General features: G+C 40.1%; 1 protein-coding gene across 1 annotated transcript; it reads left to right on the top strand.

The window, feature by feature from the left end:
* The first annotated feature begins 2,677 nt into the window (after positions 1 to 2,677).
* LOC138296861 (zinc finger protein 624-like) lies at positions 2,678 to 10,334 on the top strand. The gene is made up of 2 exons (XM_069236345.1): positions 2,678 to 2,878; positions 6,733 to 10,334. The coding sequence occupies exon 2, from the start codon at positions 6,904 to 6,906 to the stop codon at positions 8,386 to 8,388; it is 1,485 nt and encodes a 494-aa protein (XP_069092446.1). The 5' UTR covers positions 2,678 to 2,878; positions 6,733 to 6,903; the 3' UTR covers positions 8,389 to 10,334.
* Positions 10,335 to 13,788: the final 3,454 nt, after the last annotated feature.

Raw genomic sequence — 13,788 nt, 5'->3', positions numbered from 1 at the left:
ACTCCTGGTGCCAAAATCCTTACAGAAACAAATGCTTTGTTGTTGCCGGAAGGGAGTGGGGGGGGCGTGGGGTGTCTGTGGTGCTGGCTCCATGCTGGCAGAAAGTATTCACACTGCGCAGAGGTGTGAAAATCTAAACGGGAACACCCCAGAAAATAATTACTTGTTGTTTGCTGAGAATTAACTTACTCCAGGGCACACTGTTGTAGGTGTGTGACATGGTAACAAGTCAACTGTCTATAAGGACACCCTGCTAAATTGTGTAGATGCTGCACATTTATCAGGAAGTGCTGTGTTGATTTCTATTTTTGAGCCTATTTCACACTCTATTTCTCAGATAATTACCTAATTTTAAATATCTTTTGCGATATGCTGGGATCGCACTATAAGATGTCATGCTTATTCACCACAAATACGCTCATTTTGTTTGTTTCAAATTCAAAGTGACCTGCAGACACACATATCACTGCGGCAGGCACTGTCTTCGAAATCTGCTAGTCATTTATGTCAACAAGCTATGTTTAGATAAGAGACTCGTGATTTTTACAGCAAGTTATAGCAATATTTTAACTTTCTACTGCTTAAAACTATTTGACTTCAATTCTAGTTTAGGAGAAAATTCATAATTTATCCTTGCTACATAATGTAGTACTGCATAGACCACTTCAGTGGCACTTATAAAAGGCATCATTGTCCAAAGGTTCTCATTTTAGCCACTTTATGCAGTGGAGAATAAGAGTCATCGCCATGCTGAGATTCAAACCAGAAGCCTGCAGTATTCAGTTCACTGCAGCAGGCAATCAGCCTACTGAGCTACCCAAGAACAACTTGGTAAACACTTAGAGAATAGCTGGCACAATTTACGTTGACTTACGAGAAAGCTGTCTTCTAAAAGAGCTACATCCTCACTTAAAATCGGGTGCTAACACAATTTGCAGCCAAGTTTGAAATCACAGGTTTCATTCAAAGTGTGCATACAAGCCAATAAATCTATTAACCTTACACATCGATTTCTGAAGCATATTTCATGCTTATTTGCATCTAGTGTAAAACGTATATACCATCTAAATGGTTTTCAATTTGCAATAATCCACAAATAATTCTGAAACCATGCCACAGGTTAAAACTTTCTAACAAAAGTGAAACCAAAATATTAGTCATGGTCCTGAGGTAATTAGTAACAGTAACACATCCTTAAATCATCAGGCAGCATTTCCATTTGTTAGTACTTGGGAAGTAATCTGATAGTCTGTTTTTAAAATAGCCTCAAATCCTCAAGAACCATCCCATATTGTGGTGTAATCAGATACTCATTTCAAATCATCAGCAATAATCCCATCTTGTGAAATCATCAGATACTCATTTTCGAGTCATCCTGAAACCATCAAGAACAGCCCTAGCTTGCCAAATAATCGGACAGTCATTTTCAAGGCATCCTCAAATAATCCAGCATACGTTTCTAAACTCTGTTTATGACTTCAAGAAGTTGATGATGTCGGATGATGAGAAAATGACTTCTAAAATAGTTTGATGATCATCCAATTACTCTGGGATGGCTTTGAAAGTAATCCTGTTTGACATGGGAAAGGTTACAACATAACAAAAGATGATAGTGCTGGTAGTGCAGAGCGCATCGTTGGCAACACGCATTGCTGATGGCCCGCAAGCCGGCGCTGTCAGCAACACCGTTGCCACAGAAACAAGAAACACACAATGCGATGCTGACGGCCCACGATCTGGCGTCGACAACAACACGGTTGCCACAGAAACATAACCAACGGAAATACACAATGCGATTAGTACAATGCATGCATCAGAGAATAAACAAAATGTGAATTATCTGGCTGCCGAGCAGCAAAGAAAGAGGAGGTTAAGATGGTGGCAGTGACTATTGAAGGGCTAGACGGTTGGGATTGGCCCATGTGATTCATGAACTGGAGTTCATGGGATTTATAGCTTTATTGCAGATTTTCTTTATTGTATCTGATTGGCTTCTATATTACGTGTAGAAAAGAAAGGGAAGCATAATCGCAGCCTCTGGTCCTGACATATAATTACCAACTCCCTGAAACATGCTGATTTTGTTTACAGATTCTAAAATGTTTTACTCTGAATGAGAGTGTTTATTATACGAGAGGTCAGATTGATAAATGTAGTCATTCATAAGATATTACTATTCTTGATTTAAACTAGAAAAATAGCCCTATCTATCCCGCGTGGGCTGTGATCACACTCCCACCGGCCAGAAGAATGACACCAATGCCTCGATTCACTGGAGCACAGTCCTCGACTATTGGTCCTTCTATAGGAACCAAAACAGCAAGACAAATTACACAGAGGGGCGCGTGCAGGCATTTGTTCATTTAAAAAATAATAATAACATTAAGGATGCGAGTATAAGGCACCGAGATATGGTCGTATCTGGGCTGTACAGGCGTGTCCAGGATAGCTTGCTGCATTTGATTAAATCACCTCTCATGCACGTGTACACTACACAATGTACAAAGCTGCGCATGCTCGGAACTGGAGCTACTACGAGATGAGATGGGGGGCGGCTGACGTGCATAGCTGCGCATGCGCAGCGAGCACAGGGCGCGCGCTCAAGATGGTCTAGCGACAATTTGACCAGTCTGCGCATGCTCTCTGGACATTTCCGGCCAGTCTGCGCATGCTCCGAGTGACTAACGCAGGTCAGACGTCACGTCCGGCTGCAGGGGATAGAGGGGTCCTGCACGGCGTGGTGCTCGCTGTGGGAGGCGGCGCTGCATCGGCCCGGAGGGTTCTCTTCAGCGTTTTCTGCGCCGCTCTGACCTCCGCGGTTAGAGGTGTGACCTTGAATCCTCCAGAGGTCAGCGACGAGGCCCAGAGGTGCCATCAGGTCCGTGGTCACTTGTCGCTGCTCGCGTTAGTCCTGGGGGGGGTCACCGGTGACCTAGGGCCGGTATCTTTGGCTCTTGCACTCCCGAGGTCTGTGGGGAGCGGTTGGTTTCTTATCCTTGCAGTTTATTTTTCACCTGCCGCCTCCGTTCTTGTGGCTCTGGGGAGAGACGCTGCTTTCCTAGTTTAAACTTGTTTTTATTACCGGCGTATGTAGTTGAGCCTGTAAAGCTGAGATTAGGTGTAAAGTACCCTAGTTCCGTGGTTAAAGGTACCCACTGTACCAGGTTCGGCGGCACTAGGTGGTTACTAGACAGACCCCCCCCCCCCCCAAAAAAAAAAAAAAAAAATACTGCGGCATAGGATTGCAAGTTTAATGGAAATTCGTTATTTTACTCATGCTCATTCCTTCACAGCCTTAAATCAGTGGAAACTGTTCCAGCAGCTTATTCCACTTAGAAATAGGCATGTTTGAAGTATCTGAGTGTTTCTTTGCAATACAAAAAGGAGCTATCCTGCTGGATTCAATGAGTCAGGTCAACAAATAAATCAGGATTACACAAAATCCCAAAATAAATATGCAACGTAACGCAAAGCACAAACACATTTTCACTTACTACAGAGGGGTGTGGGGTGGCAAATAAGCCACAGACTTCCAACAGTTAAAATTTAGTACGTATCTGGCGTCATGAAAGCCGTCCAGGCAGCGCTATGCAGTGTGATTTATATAGTATATATCAGAAGCCCATTGGACCTTGGTGCATTGAATTGGCTGGACTGTTTACATTTTCAGTGAGGCAACTACTACTGTGACATTCACTGTTTGCCCAAAATGCAGACAGTGACCTCCAGAATGAGAAGCACAACACCTTTGTCCTCTGCCGTGCAGTGTGACGTGCAGGAGTCTTCCAACCTGAAGTCTGCATGTCACTGTGTCAATTGGTGGGGGGAGGTGGTCTTTCAGACAGTATACTCCAGAGTTAAGCAAATGCTTCTCTGGACTTGTACCTCCAAGTCCAATATGCCACCCGCTCCCTAATCTGCTGCCGGGGTGCCTGTCCCAATCGTTGATGTGAACTTCTGTGTCATGCCCAGAAACTCACACCGCCTGTCACTAGGTCCTCAACCTAAGACCAAAGCTCTACTTTTACTCACATCCCAAAGTAAACCTTTAAAATGCAGACCACACATCGTTGCCCTTTTGATAAGGGAGCCCATTGCTCCTGATGGGTGATACTTCCCTTGGCAGCAGTGACGGTTAGCGGTTACATTCAAGTAGCATGCCAATCCGTTAAAAGATCATGCCACCCTCTGGCGTACCTCTACAACCAAAAAACACTGTGACCCAAAAATCAGTCCTCAAACCAGACAAGTTCCACATGTTTAAATTCCCCCACATGAGATTCACAGGTAAAGGTGAATGATATATCGCTTCTCTGCCCAGGTTCATTCATTCTGGACTGAACTCTGGCCTTTCCCATCTTCTAGTTTTACAGCCCAGATAGGCCCGAATGTGTATACATTTTTTTAGGCTTTTCAGTTCCCAGTGGAATTACACTTAACATTGTTTGGCCCACAGCTATGGTTTGCGCTGCTGATCTGTTAAAATCAGAGGGCACTTCTGCCCTATAAGACGCTATGTTGTGGTTGGGTCTAGGAAAATCTCTGCTTGGGTTAGCTTGGTCAACTACTACTGTTGCTTCCTCTCCCCCCACCCCCCCCCCCCCCCCCCTCAATGTGGACATCCTATGTGCCTGTCTAGAATTGCTGAGCCAGAACCTGGCCTGCATCCTTAGTTATTTTTGTGTCACTGGTGCATACTCTGTAAAATTAAGCAGTCCTCGTTGTCACAGTCTGAAAGGGGTTCTGAACCAGCAGCAGCTTTCTGGGTAGGAACTGACAAGGTAAACCCAAACATCCAATGTTTTGTGCTGTTTTTAGTTATGAATTGTTACTATCTCACTATCTTGTTTGCCCACGAGAGGAAAAAAGACCCAACATTGACTTGCATCAGAATTGCACTTCGTTTTGCACTGGTTTCCTTTATTTACTCTGTATCACGGTCCTCTGGTGTGCTGACTATTCAAATCGTTTGTTTATAGCTTTAAAACAGCTGCAAATGTGAAATTAGATCTTTCAACTCCTATTTTTTCCAGGCTGCCTCCCTTGAAATGTTTAGCTCCTGAAGTGCTTCGGCTTTTTTGGGGAACTTTATTTTGTCATTCTTTCACCACCAAACACTGAAAACTTGCTTTTATGAGGTATATTGCAACATGAATGTCTATGCCAAGACATTGTTTGACATATTTATGTATACTCTTTGTCCTGTATCAGAAATTGTTCGGAGCAGCCGAAATCCAGCCCAACATCCTGCTGCTGATTGTAATGTAAAAACAATAATGTACTGCTTGGTTGCTCTGAGAGGGAACGAGCTGTTCAATACCCTTGGTTATTTTATCTAAAAGATAAATGTACCATACAGATATTTTGTGTGTGAATGAAATGTATTTTGTTGAGAAGTGTGTGCCAATGAAGCATGATAATCTACTTTCTTTGACCAAAAATAGGTCTCTAGCATTTGCCACTGAGGCCACTATTCGTCTTGACTGGATAACATCAGATTATCAGTGCACAGGTACACAAACATGAGAGTAGATTACAACTGTAGAGAAAGTATAGACTTATGTGGGCCTTAAAGGCATAACCCAAGATATTTGATTTGACTCCAAAAACGTACCCAAACCCACACTTGATGTGGAAAAGGGCTATATTAGTTCAAGAAGCAAAACAGTGTGAGTGCTTCATCAAATTATTATCTGCTTTTGATGTCTAACCGGCGTATCAAAGTATAAAAAAAAAAATTCTGGTGCACGATCTTCAACAGTAGTGGGACAGGGCATAATCCAGAGGTCTCCACACTCTTCCCCCGAACCTCACCCCCCCCGCCCCAAGCCCCCTAGGTATAATGTTTCGAATTCGGGCTGTCCTCATAAATGTTATGTCAAGAAGTGTTGGAGAAGAACATAATGTATAGTTGTTGTGATCTGAGTCCTGGAAGGTGTACTTTTCATGGACATTTTAACAATGTTTGCAGTATGTACAGTTTAGCCATTACTAAAATATATACTTTGAAAGAACTGCTTAGTCTTAAACACTAAATCATTTTTGCATCAACCTATCTTGAAATGTGTGTAATATAATGATAAAATAATGACTTTCATGTCCGTAGTGCTTTTTTTGCTACAGAGGTGGACCCTTGCATCTCTAAAAATACACGTTTTAGTATAGGAAATCTGCAGTGCAAATGGGGTAGGAGGGGCTGCATACTAGCTCTGTGAGGCAAAATATGGAGCTCAGTTTCTCAAATCGATCCCATTGAGTGCTCATGGATCTCTATTGAATGATGAATCCAACACTGGAGGAAATTATCAGCCCACATTATTATGGGCAAATCGAAAACCATATAAATAATTCTTGTTCTCCCCAATCGGGCTTTCTCTCCAACTAGAAGAAGAGAATCCCAAGTAAAGATGTTGGTGGGGCCAGAAGGGAATGAGAATTCATTTTTGCTGCAACAAAGATTTGCATTTGCTTCACTAATGAGGAAAGGCATTCTAGAAGTTAGTTGTAGGCAGGGCTAATTAATCACATGTAGCATTGTCTGTTTTATCCATGTTGAGGGATAATGAATGTCTATTTGCCTCTGTGTCCTTCACATCTTTGTAACGTTTTCAAGGATTTACTAAGTTCGACTTGTACATGCAGCCAGTTACGTTTGTCTTCATTTAAATTATTACAACTAAGTTATGCTAATTTTAATCCCATGAAATTCCTTGTTTTCTCTTAATCAAACAGGTGCCGAACAGACAGCAAGAGAGAAGTTGATTTTTTATTTTTTTATTTAAAAGTTGAGTGGATTTGCCATAAACAGTTCCTGTGTTGTCCAGAGGAACATCTTCCTATGACAATAAATGAGCAACGTTTCTACTCTATCATATATGCAACACATGTGAGTACTCTTTCAAAATGGAGCAACTTCTAGTAGTACATCTTAGAACTATGACTGATGAGCAATCATTTAAATGTACTGAATGTGACAAGGCCTTTAGTACAAAACGGAGTTTAAAACTGCATCAGTTAACCCACACTGATGAAAGACCATACCAATGTACTGAATGTCAAAAAGCATTCAAATCAACATGTGCTCTTAGGGTACATCAACAAATCCACTCTGGGGTGAAACCATATACATGTACTGAATGTGCCAAGGCATTTAGAACAAAATCTCGTCTAATAATGCATCAGAGAACGCACACAGATGAAAAACCACATGTTTGTACCAAGTGTAACCAGTTCTTTAAAACAGAAATGACTCTAAGGATGCATCAATTTACCCACTCTGCGGAGAGACCATTTAAATGTACTGAATGTGGCAAGGCTTTCTCACAAAAAGCAGCACTAACGGCACATCAGCGAATCCACGCTGGTGAAAAACCATATAAATGCACAGTATGTGATAAAACCTTTGGAACAACAAGAGATCTAATGCTACATGAGAGTAGCCACTTTGAGGACAGACCATATGAATGTGGTGAATGTGAAAAGACTTTCAAAACAAAGCAAGTGCTACTGCTCCATCGGAGAATCCACACTGGTGAAAAACCTCATAAATGTACAGAATGTGACATGGCTTTTAGGACAACAAGATGCCTACAGGTACATAAGAGAATCCACAGCGGGGAAAAACCATATAATTGTACAGAATGTGGCATGGCTTTTAGGACAAGTGGGGCAGTAATGGTACATCAGAGGTGCCACTCCGCAGAAAGACCATTTAAATGTACAGAATGTGACAAAGCGTTCAAAGTAAAACAATGTCTAATGCTACACCAGAGAATTCACACTCAAGAAAAACCATATAAATGTACTGAATGTGGCAAAGCCTTTAGGTTAAACCAGCAACTAAAGATGCATCATGTAACCCACTCAATGGACAGACCATATAAATGTACTGAATGTGACAAAACTTATAAGCTGAAGCAGTTGCTAATGCTACATCAGAGAATTCACACTGGTGAAAACCCGCATAAATGTGGCATTTGTGAGCAGGGTTTTAAATCAAAGGTACAATTGATGCTACATCACAGAAATCACACCGGTGAAAGACCATTTAAATGTATGGTGTGTGATAAGGATTTCAAGACAAAAGGCGAACTAGTGAGTCATCAGAGAATCCACACAGGTGAAAAACCATACATTTGTACTGAATGTGACAAGGCTTTTACAACTGGAAGTGCATTAAGAGTGCATCAAAGAAGCCACTCCGATGCAAGACCCTATAAATGTATTCAATGTGGGAAAGGTTTTAAAAGAAATGCAGCACTAACACTGCACCTGAAAATTCACACCAGGGAAAGATCCTACACATGTATGGAATGTGACACGATTTTCAAGACGGAAAAATGGCTGGAGAAACACCTTAAAACACACAGTGTTGAAAAACCATGTTAATGTATTGAATATGACTAGGCTGTCATATCTAAAGGAGAGTTACTGCCATATCAGTTAATGTGCTCTAGTAAATAATGAATGAGTAACTGTTACGGTAAGGCCTTCAATCCAAGGAAAAACAGGCAATCGAAGCAATAAACAACCACCAAAGGATAAAAGAAAAGTGGAGCTACAGAAAATAAATGTTAGATGAAAAGTGCTTAAATATAATGACCTCTTAAATCAATCACATGTTCATAACATTAGTGCCTTTGTTGAATATCTACATTCCATATACAAAGACTTTTAATTGCTGCCCAAGCCAGGGGCTTCACACACACATATAGGAAAAAAATACATAACTCTACTAAAGTCAGGGTTTTCATTGGAAAGGAATGGATACTCACCAGGTGCCTAGAAGCAAGGTCCTTATGGCAGAATGCTATTCATACAAGCAGACACAATAATGAATTTTGTGTCAACCGTTGGAGAATATGTAAGCATTATAGAACAGGTATGCATTTAGGATCAGAGCGTAGTCATAACTACAGGACAACAAGAACTGACAATCGTAACAGGCACCCACTCGTAATCAATAAAAATATGTTTTCCAGGAAACTAGGCACATCGGTAAAAAAGAATCGCACACATACTAGTATCCGATCAAAAATAGGTGATGGGTGGCATGCTTGAACAAATCTCAGCCACTGGTAATTAATTGGGCAGCAGTCCAGTTCATCATGTTTTTATTTACTATGCTACTCCAGATAGGAGCAAGACCCACTGTCTGGGGAGAGAGACAGTTGGTGAAAAACAGTTCTTTGGAATGCTACCCTGAATGATGACCAGTGTCTGAGACCAATGCAAACATTTCCTTCTTCACTTTGTTACAATGATTATAGAAATCAGTGTACAACATGTCTTGCACTCAGAAAACCACAAGGTGATGAAATGCTAGAAAAATAATTTTTAGATTAATACATAGTGGAGCAAAGCATACATAAACTCTGTTATTGTGAGTACAAGAAGACTAACCAGGAAAAGATTAATGGATAATGTAGACTTGCATCCCACATAATATTAAAAAAAAAAAAAGTACAAATTCATTATAAAAGGTGTCTTTTGAAATTAGGCTGGGGATTTCAAAAGTATCTTTCTGACAAGAAATGTGAGCTAAATATAAACCATATTGGAGATACTAGCATATGGGAAACAACACATCAATACACTGGGCATCATTACATTCCGCCGCCAAAGCAGCGGTCTGACTGCCACATTATGACCGCAGCAGTTGTGCTGCGGTCAGACTGACAGCACCGCCAGAATTCCGCATCCAGAGAGGCTGGCAGTCCAGGTGGTCCTAATCTGCCAGGGCATCGCTGCCTGCAGCACTGCCCTGGGGATTATGACCTCGTTCTCTGGTTTCACCGCCATGAAGACTGGTGGAGAACAGGTGCCGGACCCCCCTGACCAGCAGCAACATAATGTTCACTGTCTGCTTTGCAGACAGTGAATATTGTGCAGGGTGCTGTGCACCCTGCGCACTACAGCATTGTCGTCGGCTCTATTAGGAGCCGGAGACCATGCTGTAGGCTGTTTTCCGCCTCACCAGTGGACGGAAACTGAGGTTTCCGTCCGCTTACCCAGCAAGAAACTCGTTATGGGCCCAGAGGGAAGGCAACCACAATGGCTGGGATGAATCTCATTATGAAGAAGCACAATGGACGAGTCAGAGCGCACCTGACAAGGCACAATCGCAGCACGAAAGTGCACTACCTAGCAGCAGAGAAGAGAGGAAGGACAGGACCCGGCACTCATTTATATGGACATCCAGGCACTGCTACTATTGGTTTATGGTTACTATGAAAGTTATGGGACTCTTGGGATATGTTGTATTTACCTTTTTTTTTATTTAATTTTTTTTTTTTTTTTTAACTTGCTCTAATAAAAGAGTAATAACTGCATAATCCTCGCCTCCGGTCTTGACATAGAATTCATTCTCTTATGGCTGAGAAAGACACTGTGAATTTACAGAAAATATGCTCTCATTTTAGCTTCTGGAGCACCTTCCATAACATCTATGGGAAAATCATGAGAAAACAGTTTTCTCTCAAACATGATTCATGAATTCCTAGCAGGATAAAATCACCGTAGAACTTACTGCAATTCCTAAAATTCATATGGTACCATCAACAAATGATTTATATTGTAATGAACATTTGTTATCACCATTTCTATGTTCTCCTTTTTATGACCCTCAAAACATGTCATTAACTACAATGCATTTCAATGTGTGTTATCATTTGCATTGGTCCCAAGATGGCTGCCAGCACCTTATAGATAAAATGCTTGACAGCCAACGATCCACCATGAGATCTGTCCTTGGGCTCTGCCTAGATATAAAAATGTGGTTTTCCTTTGATAACTCAAAAACTACTGAACTGATTTACACCAATTTTTTTTTTTTTTATTCACTAGTGTTTTGACTGTTAAACCTTCCCAGTGATGGAACATTCATATTTTTTTGCTATCACATGCTTGGGTTGAATATCATGGATAAGTCTGGAAACAGCATGCTAAGGAGTCACAACGTGGTGTAATGGTTAAGGTCTCAGACCCTCACACTGAAAGTTAAGTGTTCTACTCCAGGTTTGTCTGTGGTGTTTTTCCCTTCTTTAATTTATTTTAAACTTAAAAAGTTAAGGGTTCGTACCAAAAGGTGATCTCAATCGTTTTACATGAGAAATACACTCATCTTTTTAATAATTTGTCCTAAAATAATCTCATTCTACGTATATCATTCTTCAAAGCCAAAAAACCTTTTCTCCCTCCCTCAAGTTCTCTCTGACAATCTCTTAATTTCTCTCCTCCTCTCTCAATCTCTCACTCTCTCTCTTCCATCCCATAATGGGATGGGTGAGAGGAAAAAAAGAGAAAGATTGTTATTGCAATGATCTCTCCATACTATGACTTCAAAGAGTCACAGTAGCAAGATGTTTGGTACGAATGTTAGTTATGTTTGGATGCAGAGCAGAACAGTGCCACTTCTGGCTTAGTGGTCAGTCTTGTGCGGTCAATCAGTAGGCTGAAGGTTCAAGTCCTAGCATCGCTGGGCAGTGTCTGTTTATTTTCTATTGTTTTCGCTGTTGAACATTCCTAGTGATGGAACATTAAAGTATTTTTCCCCTCAAAATCGGTGGGTAGAATGTCATAACTAAGTCTGGACACTCCATAGAAAGGAGTCACCTCTGGCCTAGTGGTTAAGGTCTTAGACATGCACACTAAAGGTTAAGGGTTCTCGTCTAGGTGAGTCTGTGGTAATCTCCTGCTTTGGTTTCTTTTCAACTATAAATAGTTGTTGCATACCTAAAGGTGATCTCACTCTTGTTAATTGATACAAAGAATTTTTTTTTTTTTCAATTTTTTCGGAAATATCTCATTCTAAGTATATCATTAATCAACGCATATAGATATATAGATATATCGATATATAGATCTCTTCCCCCCCCCTTTCTCCCGCACAGACTGGCCGCAGGCCAGCAGCCAACCCCACCACGCACAGTTGAAAGTGCACAATGAGTGGTTATAGGGGATGTGGCGGTGGTTGAATTAACTTATAGTAATAAAAATTACGTTATGTTAAAAAAATCACTGAAAATAACAAAGATTACAGGTACATTATAGTTTGGAGTAATTCACTCAAAAACAGTTGCAGGGACGTTTTTTCAAGTAACTATAACTTGTGCCCTAAGTTAACTATAACTCGCACCCTTGCCATGCAGTGCTAATCACCCCAGGTATTACAGCGCTCATTATATTTTTTTGAACACCATTGATTATGTTACTGTAACATTTGCTCTAAAATTATTGATGAGATAACTGTACATGTGAAATTTAAAAGTTTGTTTAATTGCTCATTGGGAGATGTAATTTTCCCAGATTGACTTTGCTTCGAAGTCGTGAATTGTGTTAAAGTACGTAGACCAGGGGTTCTTGGGAGAGCAACTGTCTTTGAAAATAGACTTGATAATTACTTTCCTTTTTTGTTTTTTTGACTAGATGATAGTATTTCAGAAAGTTTGCTTTGCATGCTAGGTCTTGACAAATTAACCTAAACCTCAATTGTATTTATTCCCTCAAGGTGTTGCCTAGCGGATGGAATAGTTTTTTTGGAAAGTTTTTTGCATTGTATTGAATCCAGTATTGCTGTGAAGCGTTCTGGGAATCCTTGATAACCATTCATCAAGGATGGCAGCAACTTGGCCCCAGTTAGTTTTAAATAACACAATTTGAAGAACTTTATAACTTTTCCTTAAGTGTGCATAATCTAAATAAATGTTACAGTGGCACACTAGTCTTTTAGTGTGGCTTTTGGAAGTCTCATGTACTCTTTTCTGTTACCAACATACTAAGGTCATTATAGGCTGTAGCATATTTCCACATCATTGAGCAAGAATGCCATGATTATTTCATTTTGTTTTCATATTTTCCGAAAATCATGTCCTTATATTTAACCTGTTTTAGTTCTAAATTGTTTTTACCGTTCTAGATATGCAGTTCAATCAATGCCCTTTGCAATCTAATGTATGTTTGATCTAGAATTATAATGTAATCTGCATACTGCAGATTTCTTTGATAGAATCAAACTAAATTTCTGAATTTTATTAATTTTATCAGCTTTGAAAGCTTACTAGATGATTTGCTATTATCAATAAATGTACTTTTTTCTTCCCACATCACTTTCTTATAATCAGCCTTGACTTTTGCAGTTTCTTCGCATTATTTCAAACTTTACTTCCATTTTTATAGCTCCTTTGTGTTTTTCCTCAGTTCTACTGTTGGGATCTTTAGTTCATTTGTGAAGCACTTTTTGTTATGTGCTTGTATTGTCCTGTATCTTGGCAAATCATCATTGCCCTTTGACATTTCTCTCAGTCTCTTACTTTCTCTCTAATAATTGTTGAATTGTTCTGAAGCATGTCATCTAGCAATTGAGCATCTGAGTTACTCGCTACACAACATTCTCTAGTTTTTGATATTTTAGCCGTCATTGGATCCTGATTTAATTTTTATGGGTGTATAGGAGATGGTTTATCCTAGATATGTGCCACTCCTTGATGCACTTGTGCTACAATCGTTTTGCAACATACATTTTATTCATATTAAGTTGCTAAAAAATATTACATGATAAAAACACGCACAAAGCTATTGCTAAAGTCAAACGAGGAAATGTAAAATCCGTGTTTCTAAAGAAATCAATGAGTGCATGCAAGACTGCTTAGCTGACAGAATCAACATAATTTTAATAGTGCTTGCTTATTTTGTAACGTTAGTGGCTCTTTAAAGTGCTGTTATGTACAGTTTAAAATAATTAATATAATACACCAATAAATTCTGAGTGCAATATAGAACGCCTGAACA

The sequence above is a fragment of the Pleurodeles waltl genome, chromosome 5, assembly GCF_031143425.1.
Source record: "Pleurodeles waltl isolate 20211129_DDA chromosome 5, aPleWal1.hap1.20221129, whole genome shotgun sequence".
In the NCBI taxonomy this organism is placed as follows: Eukaryota; Metazoa; Chordata; class Amphibia; order Caudata; family Salamandridae; genus Pleurodeles; species Pleurodeles waltl.
The sequence above is the reverse complement of the archived record's forward strand: the minus strand, read 5'-3'. Positions and strand labels throughout refer to the sequence as shown.